This window comes from Rhinopithecus roxellana, chromosome 11, assembly GCF_007565055.1.
Source record: "Rhinopithecus roxellana isolate Shanxi Qingling chromosome 11, ASM756505v1, whole genome shotgun sequence".
In the NCBI taxonomy this organism is placed as follows: Eukaryota; Metazoa; Chordata; class Mammalia; order Primates; family Cercopithecidae; genus Rhinopithecus; species Rhinopithecus roxellana.
Window position 1 is genome coordinate 75,728,695 of NC_044559.1, and position 20,847 is coordinate 75,749,541.

The 20,847-nt window shown below is 43.7% G+C and overlaps 1 protein-coding gene across 1 annotated transcript in view; it reads right to left on the reverse strand.

Annotated features, from left to right (window-relative positions):
• The window catches only part of PI4K2A (phosphatidylinositol 4-kinase type 2 alpha), a 37,921-nt gene that overhangs the window by 7,618 nt on the left and 9,456 nt on the right, over window positions 1-20,847 (reverse strand). The window contains exons 2-8 of the mRNA XM_030941512.1: window positions 18,540-18,740; window positions 13,359-13,490; window positions 12,801-12,954; window positions 6,657-6,718; window positions 4,321-4,420; window positions 2,715-2,848; window positions 2,166-2,225 (exon numbers count right to left, since the gene is read on the reverse strand). Of these exons, the coding sequence (XP_030797372.1) occupies window positions 2,166-2,225; window positions 2,715-2,848; window positions 4,321-4,420; window positions 6,657-6,718; window positions 12,801-12,954; window positions 13,359-13,490; window positions 18,540-18,740 (843 nt within the window). The remainder of the gene's footprint in view (window positions 1-2,165; window positions 2,226-2,714; window positions 2,849-4,320; window positions 4,421-6,656; window positions 6,719-12,800; window positions 12,955-13,358; window positions 13,491-18,539; window positions 18,741-20,847) is intronic.

Genomic DNA, 20,847 nt, shown 5'->3' on the forward strand with positions numbered 1-20,847 from the left:
ATGTGGCTTTTAATGTTTCCAAAAATTCTGCCAGCCTAATTGGTCCCTTACATTACTTGGGAAATGTAGGAATACTATGTTACTGGTATTCAGACAGCTGTAAAAATTGTAGTTCTTAAAACTTCTGTCCAGGTCGGGCTCAGTGGCTCACTCCTGTAATCCCAGCACTTTGGGAGGCCAAGGCAGGCAGACCACCTGAGGTCAGGAGTTTGAGACCAGCCTGGCCAACACGGTGAAACCCCATCTCCACTAAAAATACAAAAATTAGCTAGGTGTGATACCATGCACCTGTAATCCCAGCTACTTGGGAGGCTGAGGCAGGAGAATCACTTGAACCTGGGAGGTGAAGGTTGCAGTGAGCCAAGATTGCACCACTGCACTCCAGCCTAGGTGACAGAGAGACTCTGTATCCAAAAAAAAAAAAAAAAACCCCTCTGCCCAACCTACTTCAAGCCCAGGAGGTGCTGTCATCAGAGGTCTTTAGATAAATGGCAGGAAGAAGTAAATGCAGAACTAAGGCTGAGAAGATCCTCTTGCCCTTTAAAGACGGGAGAAGCTGAATTTTCTGTATACAAAAATCATAATCCTAACAGCTATTAATACTACAAATTGAGTATTTCAATATGCCAGGTACTACTCTGTTTCAAATCATTTATCTCATAATAATTCTGTAAGGCAGGTACCATTATTATTATTATTATTATCTTGAGACAGGTTCTCACTCTGTCCCCCAGACTGGACTGCAGTGGTGCCATCTCAGTTCACTGCATCCTAGACCTCCCAGGTTCAAGCGATCCTCCCACCTTAGCCTCCTAAGTAGCTAGGATTACAGGCCTGCGCCACCACACACGGCTAATTTTTGTATTTTTTGTAGAGATGGGGTTTCACCATGTTGCCCAGGCTGGTCTCCAACTCCTTAGCTCAAGTGATCTGCCCACCTCAGCCTCTCAAAGTGCTGGGATTACAGGTGTGAGCCACCATGCCTGGTCTCAGCTACTATTATTGATCCCACATTAGACACGAGGAAACTAAGGGAAGGAGAGATTTAAGTAAGTTGCCCAAAATCTCACAGGTAGTAAATGGCTGAGCCAGGCTTCAAAAACCCAGGCACTCTGACCAGTTTGTACCCTTAACCACTAGGCCATCCCAGCTCTCTTTAAGAAGACTTCAAAGTGATAAGCATAATACCAGTACACCAAAGAGTTTTCAAACCATTTTTCAAGCATTTCTTTACTATGCTTTGGAAGATCAATAATCCCCTTGGTTTCCTTAGCTCCCTTTAAGGTGAAGTGGAAGGCGAAGGAATAATGTAACTTGTACCTATAACAACAAAATTACAACCATAATCAATATCTGAGTGCTTCATGTGCCCAGTACTCTTTTTACTAAATGCTTGATAAGCATTATCTCGTGAAATCCTCCAGCCAATTGTGCAATATATTATTACTATTCTGTTTTATGAACAAGAAAACAGAGGCTTTTGCCCCAGGCCACAGAGCTTCCAAGTAGTGAAGCAGTTTGGCTCCAGGGCCCAGATCTTAACCACCAAAACATACAGCCTGCCTTGAGCAACTTGAGGACAGGGAGCATTAGTTTAACTACCAATGAATTACCTAGCAACTAGCAGAGATAAGCACACATTAAGTGCTTCATCAAGCACTAGATACAAGGGAAGAGGTGGGAGAATTGGGAGGGCCACGTTTCCTCTCCTAGGTGTTAGGGTAGAGCCATAAATAATATATGGAACAGACTGAAAAAAGATATAAAACATGGCCGGGCACAGTGCCTCATGCCTGTAATCCCAGCGCTTCGGCAGGCCGAGGAAGGTGCATCACTTGAGGTCAGGAGTTCGAGACCAGCCTGGCCAACAATGGTAAAACCCCATCTCTACTAAAAATGCAAAAATTAGCCGGGCGTTGTGACATGCGCCTGTAATCTTAGCTACTTGGGAAGCTGAGGCATAAGAATTGCTTGAACCTGGGAGGCGGAGGTTGCAGTGAGTGGAGATCATGCTACTGCACTTCAGCCTGGGTGATAGAGTAAGACTCGGTCTCAAAAAAAAAAAAAAGGGTGTAAAACACAAGCTTCAAACATTTGCTCAACCTGAGGACACAACCCTCCCAGAGAGACACCAAAAAGATACTGGGAGGATGTCCCAGGCTTACCTGGCCCCGCATGACAGCAATCTGCTTATGGAACTGGCCCCTGTCGAAACCAGGATCTTTCTGCAAAAGAAGACCAGAAGGAGATGGAACCTGTGTGAATGCCTCACAGGAACCCATTTTTTCTCCTAGTTAGAAACTTTCTAATAAGGAAAACCTGCATAAGGCTTCTGCAGCTTGGTGAAGTCAACTACTCCCACAAGAACTCCCTGCTTTACAGATGAGGAAACAGAAAACAAGTCAGTATCTTCCTCTGCATCTCAAACTCTAGGCTTCAGTGCTCCATATTAAAATGAAAGCCCTGCAGATACATTGCAGCCACATGATGCACAGGAGAGACACATCAGTGTGATTTATCACCCCTGCCCATTTCTCTCAAACCCATCCAAACCAGGTCCTGCTGTCCACACGTGGAAATCGTGCTATTCGTTGCCTAAATCAAGTCAGAAAGGTGTTAGCCATTTCCTCTTGGCTTGTGTCAGGACCAATTTAAAAAACCATTAAAAATTCCTTCTTCCACATGATAATAGGGCTGAGGTTCCCAGGGCTAACCTTGAAGAGTTCATAAAGGTCCTCTTCCAAGTCCTTGACGAAGTTAGGGTCCGATATCTTTGGAAGGATCAGATCTTTTATCTCCTGAGAAAATGGGACTTTCGCCTGGGGCAACCAGGCCCAGTAAAAAGGATCTGAAAAGAGGAAAAGCCACAGGCAAAGCTGCTGTTGGAAAAGTCCCTGCTCATCTGTGTCCTCCACCGGTCAAGGCCCTTTCTAAAGGAGAACCCCTCTTCCCTGATATACAACAGAAACAAAAACTTACAAGCGCTCTTAATTGTAAAGGTTACCTAGCTAGTCAGTAGAGGAACCAGGGTTTAAACCCAGGACTGCCTAATCTCAGAGCTCTTTCTCAAACATTACATGACTTTCCAAGATGCAAGGTCTAGAAGCAACTACTTGCCATTGAGACGCTGAGATGGTCCTTCTGAAAAGGAAGACCAATGCTGCAAAAGGGGCTACTGACTCCCTAGGTTTATTTCTCCTCCTTTCCAAAAGCTTCTCAGTTTCAACAGGGTAGGAGATGTAACAAGGAAGACAGAACACTGATAGGCAGCTTATATTTAGAGACACAAATAGAATATTAGAGACACAAATAGAATAAATTATGGAAAGATAGTCCTCAGATAACAGAAAAAAAAAAGGTATTTCAGGAAATATACACTAAAACAATAAAATAACAAATTAAAAAATTTAAAAAGGGCTGGGCGCGGTGGCTCACGCCTGTAATCCCAGCACTTTGGGAGGCCGAGGCGGGCAGATCACAAGGTCAGGAGATTGAGATCATCTTGGCTAACACACTGAAACCCTGTCTCTACTAAAAATACAAAAATTAGCTGGGCATGGTGGTGGGAGCCTATAGTCCCAGCTACTTGGGAGGCTGAGGCAGGAGAATGGCATGAACCCAGGAGGCGGAGGTTGCAGTGAGCTGAGATCACGCCACTGCACTCCAGCCTGGGTGACAGAGCAAGACTCCATCTCAAAAAAAATAAAAAAATAAAAAATAAATAGCCCTCGGCCAGGCACAGTGGCTCACACCTGTAATCCAAGCATTTTGGGAGGCTGAGGCAGGTGGATCACCTGAAGTCAGGAGTTTGAGACCAGCCTGGCCAACATGGTGAAACCCCATCTCTACTAAAAATACAAAATTAGCTGGGTGTGGTGGTGCATGCCTGTAATCCCAGCTACTCAGGAGATTGAGGCAGGAGAATCGCTTGAACCCGTGAGGTGGAGGTTGCAGTGAGCCCAGATCGTATCATTGCACTCCAGCCTGGGCAACAAGAGCGAAACTCCATTTCCAAAAAAAAAAGAGAGTCCTCAGAAAGAACGAGAAGAATGCAAAGAGACAATGAGAACTCATCTTTATGTTTCTGATTTCTAATCACCTTTATGCTTGTAATGGGAATCATAGAAGACAAAAATTAGAAAAACAGCTTATATTATGAAATAGTTGGCACATGCCAGCCATTGTGTTAAAGTGCCTGAACTGCATTACTTCATTAATTTTTAGAATAATCCTATGATAGAGACATTATCATCTCCACTGCACAGCGAGAAAATAGACTGAGCAAGGGAAGAGCCAGATCACCATTGTCTCGAGACTTACATGCCCTCCAGGAGTCAGGATGCTTCAGTGGGAAGGCCAGCCCATTGTCTATGGCAGCCACCTTGATAACAGGCTCCTTCACCACCACCCAGTCTGTGTCCTGAAGAGCAAGGAAAGACTAATGACTGAGGAATCTCATCTCCCTCAGGCCCTTCCAAGTAGTAGCAAAGCAACTCATCCCGACTCCCTCAAGAGAACAATCCTTATTGAACTCATCTTGAGCTACTCTCTGAACTGACTTCCATGTTGTTATCTGAACTTAGCACATTTTGGCGCCTCTGACCTGGCTCTTGTTCAAGGCTCAAGAGTCCTGTTCTTATCTCAGAAAAGGTACACCTCCCCAGAAGTTGCTACAGTCCTAGGTAAGAAGGATAATGACAATAATAAAGATAACTATAAGTCATTCCTCCTAGGGAAAGAAAATGAGAATCCAGAAAGCAGAACAGAAGAAATAAAATCCATATCAGTTGGCCAAGGTCCTTTTGTGTGGACCTTGACTCAGATGTTACTTCACTGGTGACAACTACATTTTCCAGCGAGAAAACAGAGCCCCGGAAGATAACAGCTGGCTGCTCCTGCACAAGGGAGTCTGTTTTCCTGCTTCAGTGGTGCATGAAAAGGAAAAGGACAAGAGCTGAATGTAAAAAGAGTGGGCATGTCACCTGTGACAGCCCATGTCAGAGACAACACTATGTGGCTCCATGCTTCAGGCTCATGGGTGCCATCATAGGAACAAGAACTGTGGTTCCAGGATGCCTGAATCTGAATCCCCTGAGATGCCTTATTAAATGTGCAGAATCCTGAGTTTTACACCCGACCTGATGAATCAGTTTCTAAGGGAAAGGCCTGAAGAATCTATGTACTATTTTAAATAACTCTTCAGAAGATTCGGGCACAAAATTTGAGAGCCACTATTACAGAAAGTAAAAAAGTTATAAGGAATAAAAACCCCACTCTGGGCAACATAGCAAGACTTCATCTCTACAAAAAACTAAACAAACTTTGTGTCTGTAGTCCCAGTTACTCAGGAGGCTGAGGTCAGAGGACTGCTTTGAGCCCCAGGAGTCCAAGGCTGCCGTGAGCTAGGATAGCACTACTGCACTCCAGCCTGGGCAACAGAGCAAGACCTTGTCTCCTTTTTTTTTTTTTTTTTTTAAATTTTTGAGACAGAGTCTTGCTCTGTCATCCAGGCTGGAATGCAATGGCGTAATCTTGGCTCACTGCAACCTCCACCTCCCGAGTTCAAGTCATTCTCGTGCCTCAGCCTCCCGAGTAACTAGGAATACAAACTCCCGCCATCATGCCTGGCTAATTTTTCTATTTTTAGTAGAGATGGAGTTTCACCACATTGGCCAGGCTGAACTCCTGACCTCAGGTGATCCTCCTACCTCAGCCTCCCAAAGTGCTGGGATTACAGGCATGAGTCACCATGCCCGGCCAACCCTCTTTCTTAAAAAAAAAAAAAAAAAAAAAAAAAAGAAAACAAAAAAAGAAATAAAACCAATCTCACTCTTCCTCAGGTAGCCTTCTGCTAATTTTGTAAAACATGCCGACTGAACAGTGGTAGAGAAGTGTGGTGGAGGATGAAAGGAATGAGAAAGGAAAAAAAGTTGCAGGAGCAGCTTTTTCTTTTTTTTTTTTTTGAGACGAAGTCTCGCTCTGTTGCCCAGGCTGGAGTGCAGTGGCCGGATCTCAGCTCACTGCAAGCTCCGCCTCCCAGGTTTACGCCATTCTCCTGCCTCAGCCTCCCGAGTAGCTGGGACTACAGGCGTCCGCCACCTCGCCCGGCTAGTTTTTTGTATTTTTTTAGTAGAGATGGGGTTTCACCGTGTTAGCCAGGATGGTCTCGATCTCCTGACCTCGTGATCCACCCGTCTCGGCCTCCCAAAGTGCTGGGATTACAGGCTTGAGCCACCGCGCCCGGCCAGGAGCAGCTTTTTCTAAACTTATGTTCTGTGGATTTGCGGTCTATTGTGAGAAAAGTGGCATGGTTTAAAAAGGGTAGAAATCAAATTTAAATAGGTTTGTTTAATGTAGTACTTCTGAGACCTTTCCTATGGTACTGTGCAATACGAAGCTCAAAGAAAGGAACAGAGTACGTAATATGTTTCAAATCTGCTTGACCCTTTCTTCATGCTATTCCTATTAACGTGTCAGTAGGATGTCCTTGAAACACATATTAAGTAAAACGATACCAAATATTAACCTATTAATTTTAAACGTACGCACCCTCCGATTCTTCTGAATTTATATGACCTACATCTCTGACCATTTTATGTGTTTCTGTATTACGCAAATACTCTTCATTCTCTTTAAGATTTATCTCAGCCTCTTACCCGAGAGCTAGAACTATCCATTGGACAGTCATATTTAATCAGCCAGTTGTCATTGCCTCGATCTGTGAACAGAAATATAAAGTTAGCAGAAAAAAGGGGGATGACTTTCAATTTTTGTAATAGTGGACTAGGTATTCCGGACACTCAGACTAACCCTTCTACTGAGAATGACTATAAACACTGGATAAAATATTTTTAGATCTCTTTAAGGTACTGGAGATTTTAACAAGACCACAAAGAATTTAAGAGTGAAGTTCTGGGAAAGAAAGGAAATCCATGGGAGGAAGTGGAGCCCAGCACTGTGGCTTATTTTCCCCTAGAGCACTTGCCGATTTGGAAAGAGGTGGCTATGAGCTTGAGAGGTAGAACCAGAGTCTTGTTATAAGAGCCTTGTGGAGCTAGAGAGACAAAAACTATAATCCAGTGACTGATCGGGGTAAGGGACCCTCGTATATCATCTATGCTTTGAGTTAAGACCTGAAGCACTCACTACCACACCTTGGAAATACACCAAGCTTCACCTCAACACCTGAAATTAAAGTGATAGTGGATTGTTAGTGCCCTCGGTGCTTGCCAAAAGAAATCTTCTTCCTCCAGACACGATTTACAATAACATCTTAGGCCTTCATACAGCTCTACGATTTCTGATAGGCAGTATTTGACAATGAAAAACAACCAGGTACACAAAGAAACAAGATGACAGGAATAAAAACAAAGAGAAACAACTGAAAATTAAAACAGATCTGTAGGGGCTCCAAACAATAAAATATACAGACTTTAAAATGTTCACAATAAAATCCTTAATATGTTTAAAAAGATAAAAGTCAAGATTAAGAATATCGGCAGAGGCTGTACCTGAAATCCCAGCATTTTGGGAGGCTGAGGAGGCAGAGAATCACTTGAGGTCAGGAGTTCAAGACCAGCCTGGGCAAAATAGCGAGACCCCATGTCTAAATAAATTGTAAATAAGATTAGCCAGGTGCGGTGGTATGTGCCTATAGTTCCAGCTACTTGGGAGGCTGAGGCAGGATAGCTTGAGCCAAGAGTTAGAGGCTGCTGCAATGAGCTATGATCATACCACTGCACTCTAGCCTGGACAACAGAGCGATACCCTGCCTCCAAAAAAAAAAAAAAAATCAAACCTGAATTTGATCAAGCCTTTAAACTCAAGCAGTAAATTTACAGGAAACACAGAGAATAGAGGGTGTCAAATCCACATTGTGGAAATTCTATAGGGCATATCCAGTTTCTTCAACAAATAAAAGGCAAGGGGAAAAAAATGTGAAACTTTCCCTAAATTGAAGACATTTAAGAAACATATTAACCTGGCCAGACACAGTGGCTTATGACTGTAATCTCAGCACTTTGGGAGGCTGAGGTGGGAGGAATGCTTGAGCCCAGGAGTTTAAGACCAGCCTGAGCAACATAGTGAGATCCCATCTCCAAAAAAACAGAAAAGAAAGATATTAACCAAATGTAATATGTGGACCTTTATATCATGATTTCAACAAGTCAATTATAAAAACCACTTTTTTATGAGACAACTGGGGTAATCTGAACACTGATGGGACATTATTAAATACTGATTATACTGAAAAAAATGTATCTCTTCAAGAACATATGGAGGTATCTATAGATACTATAAAATTATGTCTCCGATTTGCTTTAAAATAATCCAGCAGTTCCAGTCAAAGCCTTAGTTGAAAAAAAAAAAATTCCAGCAGGGATGGGGGTAGCAGGAAGTGAGACTTGACACAGTAACCGTTGAAGGTGGTAACAAGTATATGGGGTTTATTATACCAGTCTCTTTACTTTTGTGTATTTTGAAATTTTCCTACTAATCAGCTAAAAAATTATTTTAAGTAAACTATGGGACACAGAAGAAATGAACAATGGAAATTAGAAAATATAGTCTCCATCTATAAAATGAGAGGATAAAAAAAGTTTAAATATATTTTATAATGATTGATTACAGTGGAAAAATACACACTTGTATGATACACCTAAACTATGCTTAAGATGAAATTAAAGTCTGAAGTGCATATGTTAGAAAAGAAGAGGCCGGGCGCGATGGCTCTCACCTGTAATCCCAGCACTTCGGGAGGCCAAGGCGGGCGGATCACGAGGTCAGGAGTTCAAGACCAGCCTGACCAATATGGTGAAACCCCGTCTCTACTAAAAATACAAAAATTAGCCGGGCGTGGTGGCATGCACCTGTAGTCCCAGCTACTCAGGAGGCTGAGGCAGGAGAATCGTTTGAACCCAGGAAGCAGAGGTTGCAGTGAGCCCAGATCACGCCACTGCAATCCAGCCTGGGCGACAGAGCAAGACTCCGTCTCAAAAAAAAAAAGGAGAGGAAAGGGGAGGGGAGGGGAAGGAAGGGGAGGGGGGAGGGGGGAGGGGAGGAGAGGAGAGGGGAGGAGAGGGGAGGAGAGGGGAGGGGAGGGGAGGGGAGGGGAGGGGAGGAGAGGAGAGGAGGGGAGAGGAGGGGAGGGGAGGGGAGGGGAGGGGAGAGGAGAGGAGAGAAGCTAAAAATCAATACTCTAAGAGAGGATTCTAGGAAGATGGTGGAGTAGGAAACAACAGAAATCTGTCTCCCCATGTGGACAACAATTGTAGTGGCAAAAATCTGTCTGATATAATTATTTTGGAGCTCTGGAGTCTATGGAGGGCCTGCAACTTGCAGGGGAAAGCCGGGACAGTAAATTGTGGTTAATTTCATTCAATTTTGGCTCTTAGCCCCACAAGCAGCTACCCAACCCCCACCCTTTAGCCACATGGCAGCCAGATATGCACAAGTTCTAGGAGCAGCCTGCAAACAGCTTGAGGGTGCCAAGGTGGGCAAAAAGGACCCTAACATCATAATGGTGAAAGACTGCAATCAAGAACAATGAAAAGATGCCTGCTTTTACTTCTATTCAACATAGTAATGGAAGTCTTAGAGCACTGAAGCGAGAAAAAAGAAATAAAAAGCCCCCAAATTGGGAAGAAAAAAGAAAAGAGGGAAAATTATGTCCTTTCATAAATATGATTGTGTATGTACATAACCCTAAAATTTCCACAAAAAACAAACTGTTAGAACTAATAATTCAGCAAAGTAGCAGCATACAAAGTCAATCCACAAAAAAATCAGTTGCAAGCCGGGCACAGTCGTTCACACCTGTAATCCCAGCACTTTGGGAGGCTGAGGTAGGAGGATTGCTTGAGCCCAGGAATTCGAGACCAGCCTGGGCAAGGCAGTGAGACCTCGTCTCCACAAAAAATTTAAAAACTAGCCAGGCGTGGTCCTCACACCTGTAGTCCAGCTACTCCTACTCATGCGGCAGAGGTAGGAGGATCACTTGAACCCAGGAGTCCGAGGCTGTAGTGAGCTATGATTGTACCACTGCACTTCAGCCTGGATAATAGAGCATAACTCTGTCTCTTTAAAAAGTAAAACTAGGCCGGGCGCGGTGGCTCAAGCCTGTAATCCCAGCACTTTGGGAGGCCGAGACGGGTGGATCACGAGGTTAGCAGATCGCGACTATCCTGGCTAACACGGTGAAACCTCGTCTCTACTAAAAAATACAAAAAACTAGCCGGGCGTGGTGGCGGGCGCCTGTAGTCCCAGCTACTCGGGAGGCTGAAGCAGGAGAATGGCGTGAACCCGGGAGGCGGAGCTTGCAGTGAGCTGAAGTGAGCCGAGATCCGGCCACTGCACTCCAGCCCGGGCGGCAGAGGGAGACTCTATCTCAAAAAAAAAAAAAAAAAAAGTAAAACTAAAGGCAATAGATCGAGATAAAGTATTTGCAAATTATATATGTGATATGGGATTAATAGCCAGATATACAGAGAACTTTCAACAAATGTAGAGAGAACTCAACAATAACGACCAAAAAAAAAAAAAAAATTCAAAAATAGGCAAAGGACTTACATAGCCAACTCCAAAGAAGATATATGATTGGCCAATCAGCACATAAAAAGTTGTTTAACATCGGCCGAGCGCAGTGGCTCACACCTGTAATCCCAGCACTTTGGGAGGCCGAGGCAGGCGGATCAGGAGGTCAGGAGATCGAGACCATCCTGGCTAACACGGTGAAACCCCGTCTCTACTAAAAATGCAAAAAATTAGCCGGGTGAGGCAGCGGGCACCTGTAGTCCCAGCTACTTGGGAGGCTGAGGCGGGAGAATAGCGTGAACCCAGGAGGCGGAGCTTGCAGTGAGCTGAGATCGCACCAGTGCACTCCAGCCTGGATGAATGAGCGAGACTCCGTCTCAAAAAAAAAAAAAAAAGATGCTTAACATCACTAACCATTAAGGAAATGCAAATCAAAACGATACGATAACATCTCACACCCATTAGGATGGTTACTATCAAAACAAAAATAGAAAACATTCAGCAGAATGCAGATGAAATATGAAAAGGAAAAAAACAGAAAACAGTAAGTGCTGGCGAGAATGTGGAGAAATTGGAAGGAACCCTCGTGTACTGTTGGTGGGAATGTAAAAATGACGCAGCTGCTATGGAAAACAGTATGGTGGTTTCTCAAAAAATTAAAAATAGAATTACCATATATGATCCAGTAATTCCACTTCTGGATATATACTCAAAAAAACTGAAAGCAGGGTCTTGAAGAGATATTTGTACACCCAGTAGCATTGTCCATAATAGCTAAAATGCAGAAGCAACCCAAGTGTTCACTGAAAGATGAATGGATAGACAAAATGTGGTATATACATAAAATGGATCAGTATTTACCCTTAAAAAGGAAGGAAATTCTGATATATACTGCATCGTAGATGTACCTTGAGGACGTTATGCTAAGTGAATAAGTGAATCACCAAAAGGCAAATACTGTACTATTCCACTTATATGAGGTACTTAGAGCAGTCAAAATCATAGAAACAGAAAACAGAATGATGGTTGCCAGGCATGTGGGGAGGGGGAATGAATAGTTACTGTTTAATGAGTATAGAGCTTCAGTTATACAAGATAAAAAGAGTTCTGGAGGCCGAGCATGGTGGCTCACACCTGTAATCCCAGCACTTTGAGACACTGAGATGGGTAGATCACCTGAGGTCAGCTGAAGACCAGCCTGGCCAACATGGTGAAACTCCATCTCTATAAAAATACAAAAATAAGCTGGGCATGATGGTGGGTGTCTGTAATCCCAGCTACTCGGGAGGCTGAGGTAGGAAAATCACATGAACCCAGGAGGTGGGGGTTGCAGTGAGCTGAGATCGCGCCATTGCACTCCAACCTAGGTGACGGAGCGAGACTCCGTCTCAACGACAACAAAATAAAAGAGTTCTGGAGATGGATGGTGGTGACAGTTGCATAATATGAATGTATTTCATACTACTTTAAAATGGTTAAGATAATAAATTTGATGTTATATACATTTTACTATGATTTTAAAAATCAGACAAAATATAGGTTCAATAAGGTGAATTTAAAGATTTTTTTTTTGGAAACACAGTCTTGCTCTGTCACCCAGGCTAGAGTGCAGTGGTACAATTTTGACTTACTGCAACCTCCACCTCCCGGGTTCAAGAGATTCTCCCACCTCAGCCTCCTGAATAGCTGGGACTACAGGCACGCACCACCACACCCGGCTAATTTTTGTATTTTTAGTAGAGACAGGGGTTTCACCATGTTGTCCAGGCTGGTCTTGAACTCCTGGCCTCAAGTGATCCATCTGCCTTGGCCTCCCAAAGTGCTAGGAGTACAGGCATGAGCTACCGCATCCAGTCTGAATTTAAAAATTTTGTCCTCAATATATGTAAATTTTGCCAGGTTAGTTGAATTTAAATTGCACTGAAAAAAAATTTTTTTTTAATTAGCAATGATCTAAGTATCTACCTCCGGAAGTTAGAGGAAGACAAAACTGTCCTGTTACAGGTCTTGAGGCTTCAAGAATGATGAGGGATCAAGGATAAGAGTACTCTTCACAGTGCTTTGGAAGAGCTAAGTGTCTTCTGTCTGGAACCAGCAAAGAGTGTAAGATAAAACATAAATACTAACTCCAGGCATCACCACCTCTGAAAACTACACATGATGTGTCTGGACGAGGCACTCTGACTCCCAAGCCCTGCAAGCCTCCAGGCCTCCCTGTGCCTCAACACAGTCTGGCACAGGGCATGGGACCACCTGCAGCTACTCACCAGTGTTGCGGATGATGTAATCCAGCACCACCAACCGCTCAAACTGCAACAGTAGTTGCCGGTTAGTATTCTCAGGAAGAGGTTCTGCTTCAAAACGCCGTAGCCAATAGTCTGCATCTTTGTAGCCTTCAACAAAGAGCTGGAATGAACCAACCTGGAACCAAGAGGAAGAAACAAAGGTTTTTCCCTACTGCCCAAGTCCAAAGAGCTTTGGTGTATGCCAGATACCCATTAAGGCCCTATGGAGTTTGTATCAGAGAAGGGAAACTTTTCAAGATCTTTACTTCCTCATTTCTTGCAAGTATAGGAGAAAAGAGATTTAACAGTGATCATCCATCCAAATTAAAGAACCTATCCAAATGAACCAGAGGAGTAAAGTGAAAAGTTAGGTCTCAACTTTTTAAACTTTAGCCACTTGACAGAAATGAGGAAGACAGGATCCTCAGGGCAGGTTACTCACGTGCCCATATTTGAGTTGTAGGCACCTTGCTTCACCACTTGGATGACTATGTCACTATAAATCATGACCCTTGATAAGCCACAGAGGTGCATCTATACCTTTGGTGGTAGCCCGATGCGGTTAAACCGCTGTCCCACTTTTGGCACTTTCTCTAGCGCAAGCCGCTTGCCCCTGGACTTCACTCGGTCAATGGCACTATAGTTGAAGGTCTCACTGGCCAAGTATACTACCTACAGTGAAAAGAGGAGAGATACGAAGGTTAGAGTCAAGTTTAAGGAACCAGAACACTATGGCAGAGAATAAATAGCTTGATGTTCACAAATACTATTCCTCTTCCAGGGCACAGAAAAAATACATTTCTCAGCCTTCCCAGCAACTAGGAGAGGGAAGATAACTACTTTGAGCCAACGAAATAATGACAAAATTATATATGTACAACACTTCCACTGCTGGCCACTAAAATCTCCCACAATCCTTAATTAACATTCCCCAGTCTGTACAGCTAGGAAAGAAGGGCTGGGAAATCACAGAGCCACACCATGGAAGAACCTCGGATACCTTGTTACTACATGAGTGATGTGGTATCTAGGAGAGCTGCCTATCTGGCATGAGTCTGAGATGTAATCAAGAAATACACTCCTGGCCAGGCGCGGTGGCTCATGCCTGTAATCCCAACACTCTGGGAGGTCGAGGAGGGCGGATCACTTGAGGTCAGGAGTTCGAGACCAGCCTGGCCAACATGATGAAACCTCAGTCTCTACTAAAAACACAAAGAAAAAAAATTAGCCAGGCATGGTGGTGCATGTCTGTAACCCTAGCTACCTGGGAGGCTGAGGTGGGAGGATGGCTTGAACATCAGAAGCAGAGGTTGCAGTGAGCCAAGATCACGCCACTGCACATTCTATCCTGGGTTGCAGAGGGAGACTCTGTCCCAAAAAAAAAGAAAAAAAAGAAATACAATCCAATTGTATTAAACCACTGAGATTTAGGGGTTGTTACAGCAGCTAGTATGAAGCACAAGGATTAACACTGTCATCTCCTGGGTTAGATTAGGCCAAATGCCCATTTTATTTCCAGATACAAACAAGTTGCAATTTACTCTATACCCCCTTATTTCCTTTTGAATGTTTTTGGTTTTTTTTTTTTGAGACAGAGTCTCACTCTGTTGCCCAGGCTGGAGTGCAGTGGCACAGTCTTGGCTCACTGCAACCTCCACATCCCAGGTTCAAGGGATTCTCATGCCTCAGCCTCCCAAGTAGCTGGGATTACAGGTGTGTGCCACCACTTCTGACTAATGTTTGTATTTTTAGTAGAGAGAGGGTTTCACCATGTTGGCCAGGCTGGTCTTGAACTCCTGACCTCAGGTGATCCTCCCACCTTGGCCTCCCAAAGTGCTGGGATTACAGGCATGAGCCACTGTGCCCTGGCCCTTTTGAATTTTTTCACTTTGTGAAATTATTCATATTCAAAAGATAAACATTAAAATTGGTTTTCATTTTAATTAACTGCTATTTTTATGTATAGGCTATATCTGGAATATTACACAAGAAATACTGTAATCCTGGCTGCCTCTGAGGAAGGAAACTGAATGGTCAGGAGATAGGGGTAGCAGGGAGTCTGAATTACTTTTCTCTGTTTACCCTACGTGGCTTCTGATTTTTGTACTAGATGCATGCACTGCCTATTCTAAAAAAATTTTTTTAACATGTCATCAATATTATACTTGATTTAAGTGAAACTGCAGTGACATCATTGTAATCCACATATGCATCTATTGTCACACTTATCACATTGTCTTGTAATTATTCATTTGTATATCTAACTTCTCCCTTAAAACTAATGAGATTTGAGGAAGCAGAGAACATCTTATTTATATTAGCATCCACAGTACCTAACACAGTAGCTGGCACATGCTCATTAAATATTTATTAAGTGAATGAATGAATGAATTACAAGCTTCTTTCAGAGACAGCAACAAGCGAGTTTTAGCATATAAATACCTAAAATAAAACTTATAAGAAAGCTATTTTCCTAAGCCTTGTAAAAGTTATTACAAATAACTATTTTTTTCCCATGAACCTGAGAGGCAAAATAACTGCCTCTCATCTATCACTCCATCCTACCATCTAGTATTAATAGAGCACCTAAAATGGATGTGCATGGTACTGTAGCAGGCACTTCCTGCCTTACAAATCAGAAAACTCAGGCATAGGAATAAAGGAAAAAGAGTTTTTCTAAGGCTACCTTGCCAGTGTCCACAGTGAAACTTCTGGCTCTCTCAAGCCATAAATCCCCTTTTGCCCCCATCATATTTATTTTCTGTCATTCTTCCTAATAAACCACTTTTTCCCCATGACTATGAAACTGTCATAACCTGAAACCTCATAGAAGCAGAGAGCAGAGACAGCTAGTGAGTGAGAATTACAGCCTTACCATTTGAAGTTCCAATGCAATGTGAGCCCTGTTTCTATAATGACAGATGCTCTGATCAACTCGATAGAGTCCTATCACAAGAGTTGGGAAGACAGGAAGGGGAGTCCTCTTACTATTCTCCAGCAGCTATATGTTAAGATTCCAAAGTTCTGTCTCATCTCAGTCTTACATAAGACAAGTATTTTTTTTTTTTTTTTTGAGATGGAGTGTTGCTTTGTTGCCCAGGACAGAGTGTGGTGGCACAATCTCAGCTCACTGCAACCTCTGCCTCCCAGGTTCAAGCGATTCTCCCACCTCAGCCACCCAAGTAGCTGGGATTACAGGCACACACCACCATGCCCAGCTAATTTTTGTATTTTTAGTAGAGACGGGTTTTCACGATGTTGGCCAGGCTGGTCTCGAACTCCTGACCTCAGGTGATTCACCCACTTTGGCCTCCCAAAGTGCTGGGATTACAGCGTGAGCCACTGAGCCCAGCCAAGACAAGTATTTTTGTTGTTGCTGACTTTCTGATGCAAAAGATCCTCAGGCCTCATGAAGGTTCTCTAACAGGGAAAGAGGAAGACCAGAGATAGGGAAGAAAGGGATTGTGGGGGTGACGCTAAGGATTAGAATAGCTCATAAAAATATCACAGGCTAACATATGGAGGGTTTACATTGTGCCTGACTTGCCCAAGTGTTACACAAATCAAAAACTGCAGAGCAAGAATTCAAACTCAAGTGCTCCAGAAGCACCAACAGAGCAGGCAGGCATAGGGCCAGGCATGGTCTGCTATTTGCCTAGTAAAGGAAGAAAACTACAGACTGATGAGCAAGGAGAATTTAAAAGTTTCTAGAGTCTAAGAGAAGCCTAGTAGAAGCATTTCCGGTTAGGAGACTTAAGAGCATTAATTATCATACAAGATGTTCAAAGCATGCTGTAAAACTATTTGCACAGAGAGGGAAAAGTAAGGCATAAAGAGAAGGAATGAGCTGCACAAAGCCAGGCAGTGAATTAGATGTGAAATGGGAACTACAAGCCTGGTCAAACATTTTCTCGCTAGACCTGAAGTTGGGAGAACTTTGGTATTGTTTCTCATGATTTGATATTCATTTACTGACTCAGCTGGTACTTCATGAATGCTTACTATAAATATAGCATTTTGCTAGGTGCTAAGAATGAGAGAGGAAAACTTGAGAAGTGGTCTCTGACTTCTATAACTTACAAACTAGTTGACTAATTGTTTGGAGTTTAGTAGCAAAAAAGCAGACATGGTTAAATATCCACGAGTCATATTTTCCTCTCAGATGGAAGGGAAGTTTCTATCTGCTGATCAATCTCTTTGCTCAGAGAGTCTGCTATCTAAACCTGTGAAGAAATCTTCAAGGCTGGGCATGGTGGCTCACACTTGTAATCCCGGCACTTTGGGAGGCCAAGGCAGGAGGATCGCTTGAGCCCAGGAGTTCAAGACCAGCCTGAGCAAAAGAGGGAGACCTTGTTTCTAGAAAAAATTAAAAAAAAAAAAAAAAAATTGGCCAGGCTTGGTGGCACATGCCCGTAATCCTAACCTGAGAGGCTGAGGTGGGAGGACTGCTTGAGCCGGGGAGGTCAAGGCTGCAGTGAGCTGTGATTGTGCCACTGTACCCCAGCCTGGGCAACAGAGCAAGACCCTATCTCTAAAAACAAGAAAGAAAAGAAAACTTTTTAAGCAGGGGGATTTTAATCTAGTGGCATGCTCCCTGCAGGGGTGGTCAATGGAGAGACTGCAACATTTATGAACCATCACCCTAAAATTATACCCAAAACTATAATTACAAATATATGCACTTTTTCTGGAAAGGGGGTCTACAGGTTTTATCAGATTCTCAGAGTTATTTAATAAATAACTAAATAAATTTGGTTTTAGTTATTTAGTCAATAACTAAATAAAGTAGCATAGACTAGTTAAGACTAAGCACAAAGCCAGGATGGTTTGGATGACTCAGCAGCTTCAGGGCATCAGATGAGAGTTCTACCTAAGTTGTTACTAAATCCCAGGTAGCCACGTACTCGGTGAATGGTGTGCCCGGACATGTTCATATGCCGACCAGTAGATTCCTTCCCCTCATAACCCTTGGTGAGTTTCATGGAACATCTTGTAGTGCAGGGGTTCTTAGCCTGGTATGAGTAAACTCCCTGAAATTGTATGCAATCAATTCTGTATTCAAGCATATTGGTGGGGGTTGGGGGGGAACCTCAACTATGTCTATAACACATACAAGATGTGTATGAATCCATTCTGAGTGTGAGTCTGCCTGGATCTGGCATCCTTATTTTGATATGTTCAGACAAGTCCCCAAATTCCACAGCATAAAGATAAATGAGAAAAATTCCATGTCAGTTCCCGTAGGGTTCAGGCCAGACCATTTCTCTAACCCTCAGCCCATCCTAAAGTCTTCCTTGTCAGACCCTCCAGAAGTGCTTAGCTGTCATTAGCCAGTCCTAGATCATTAGCCAGTCCTAGACTGTATCAAAATGCTGGGATAGCTCAGAAGTCTGAGAGTAAACCACAAAGTCACTAGGTTTCTAACTAGCTTGGGGTTAGCTGCGATTCAAAGACCAAGGGAGCCATAAATATGCAGTAGAAGCTTGTGAATTTCCTAAAATTGTATGCAAAAATTGTGTGTGCATCCTTCAAAAGATAGCCTTCATCAGATGATCAAATCATGAGCCTAATCCTGCCAACCTCCCGAAAAAAGATCGAGAACCCAGACTTAGGGTATATAAATGGCCCCACTGGACCCAAGTTCCCACTAACATGTAGCAGGGCTTAGGCCCCAGGAAACTGTGGCCAGGCAGTAAGGTTTCCTGGAGATGGGTCACTGACCTTTGTACGGGGAACAATGTTGAGTTCCAGTTTTTGGTCCACTAGGCTGGCCCCTGCCTCTGAGAGATAGCCCTGGTTGAGGACAAGGCAGTCACGGCCAAAGCAGCAGGGACAGCACAGCTTCTGCAGCCACTTGGTCCACTTAGGATTAAGATGCCCATAGGGCTCTTCATTCTTGGGTTTGAAGACAGCAATGATCCTCTAAAAGACGAAAGAAAAAGAGGATGTTAAATCCGAGTTGACTGAAATAGCCCACAGACCAAGTCAGCAGGAATCTAGAAAGAGATGAGAGGGCATAGGCGGACAATTCCTACTTACAGTCGGACTCAGGTTTCTCCCAGTTGGTAAGGGGAAGACAGCAGCTCGTGTTTGCAGCTAAGAGACCCAGTGCTAGAAAGGGTTGTGGCCAAAGAACATATTAAGTCTTCTTTTTCTTCCTTGCTCCTTTATCCCTCTTCCCCATCTCTTTTCCCTCATGTAAGTACCTACCTCTAACTTGGTGCTTCAAACAAACAAGGTAAATAGATTGCTACATTTCTAGGAGCAAGATACAGAAGCAGGCCAGGTACAGGGACTCATGCCTGTAATTCCAGCACTTTGGGAGGCCAAGTCTCGCAGATCACTTGAGGCCAGGAGTTTGAGACCAGCCTGGCCAACATGGTGAAACCCTGTCTCTACTAAAAATACAAAAAGTAGCTGGGCGCAGTGGTACACATCTGTAATTCCAGCTACTTGGGAGGCTAAGGCATGAGAATCACTTGACCATGGTGGGTAGGTTGAAATGAGCCGAGATTGCCTGCATTGCACTCCTCACCCTGGGTGACCAAGTGAGACCCTGTCTCACAAAAAACAAAAAAAAACAAAAAAAAGTACAGAAGCCAATTCAGGCCGGGCGCGGTGGCTCAAGCCTGTAATCCCAGCACTTTGGGAGGCCGAGACGGGCGGATCAGGAGGTCAGGAGATTGAGACCATCCTGGCTAACACGGTGAAACCCCGTCTCTACTAAAAATACAAAAACTAGCCGGGAGAGGTGGCGGGTGCCTGTAGTCCCAGCTACTCGGGAGGCTGAGGCAGGAGAATGGCGTAAACCCGGGAGGCGGAGCTTGCAGTGAGCTGAGATCCAGCCACTGCACTCCAGTCCGGGCGACAGAGGGAGACTCCGCCTCAAAAAAAAAAAAAAAAAAAAGAAGCCAATTCAGTGGTAGATCTTGAGTCACTGGCAGCATCTAACGCCAATACGATACTGCTTCCTGCCCTCCGGAAAGATATAATATCCTAATGCACAAGGGCTCTAAAGTAATCTTTCCCCCCAAAAAATGAGGAATTAACTGATCACAGATCATGTTATCTTTTTTGGCATGCGCCCCTGCCCTATTTATCCCACAGGATCTTTGTGTACGTGGTATGCCAGAAATTTAACACCATAAACTCTAATTTTTGAAGTTACATATATGCACACTGTTGTTCTGCATCAATTACAGAAAAACTTTTTAAAAAACTTTACCAACTGGAAGGAATTAAAGAAGGTATTATGGGCCGGGCACGGTGGCTCATACTTGTAATCCCAGCACTTTGGGAAGCCAAGGTGGGTGGATAACCTGAGGTCAGGAGTTCGAGACCAGCCTGGCCAACATGGTGAAACCCTGTCTCTACTAAAAATACAAAAATTTGCTGGGTGTGGTGGCATGCAGCTGTAATCCCAGCTACCCGGGAAGCTGAGGCAGGAGAATCACTTGAACCCAAGAGGCGGAGGTTGTAGTGAGCCGAGATCATGCCACTACACTCTAGCCTGGGCGATAAGATGGAGACTCTGTCTCAAAAAAAAAAAAAAAAAAAGCTATTATGGAATGAGGTTAAGGAAATTCCTTCATCAATGATGAAGAGATTTCCTCTCACAGCCTTATTATCCAAAGAGAAAAATCACAGCAGGAAAAAAGACTCTGCTACTTGATTAGAATGATGCTCTCTTAAGTAATTCTGATAGGCAAGAAACCAGGACATGAGATGCCACACAGATTAAATTCATTTTCTGTAGTAGACAGTAACTTAATCTTCTAAGGTCCTTGGAAATACAGGATGCCTAGAAACTATGGCCCTCCTTCCTGAATGTTTTCTTCAAAAGGCCAGTCAGCCCTCTGAGATTGTTTTACATTCATCTCATTCCCTCCAGTCCCCAAACTGGTAATTCAAGGGAAAAAAGCAAATATGTGGCCGGATGTGGTGGCTCATGCCTGTAATCCCAGCACTTTGGGAGGCCGAGGCAGGCAGATCACCTGAGGTCGGGAGTTCGAGACCAGCCTAACCAACA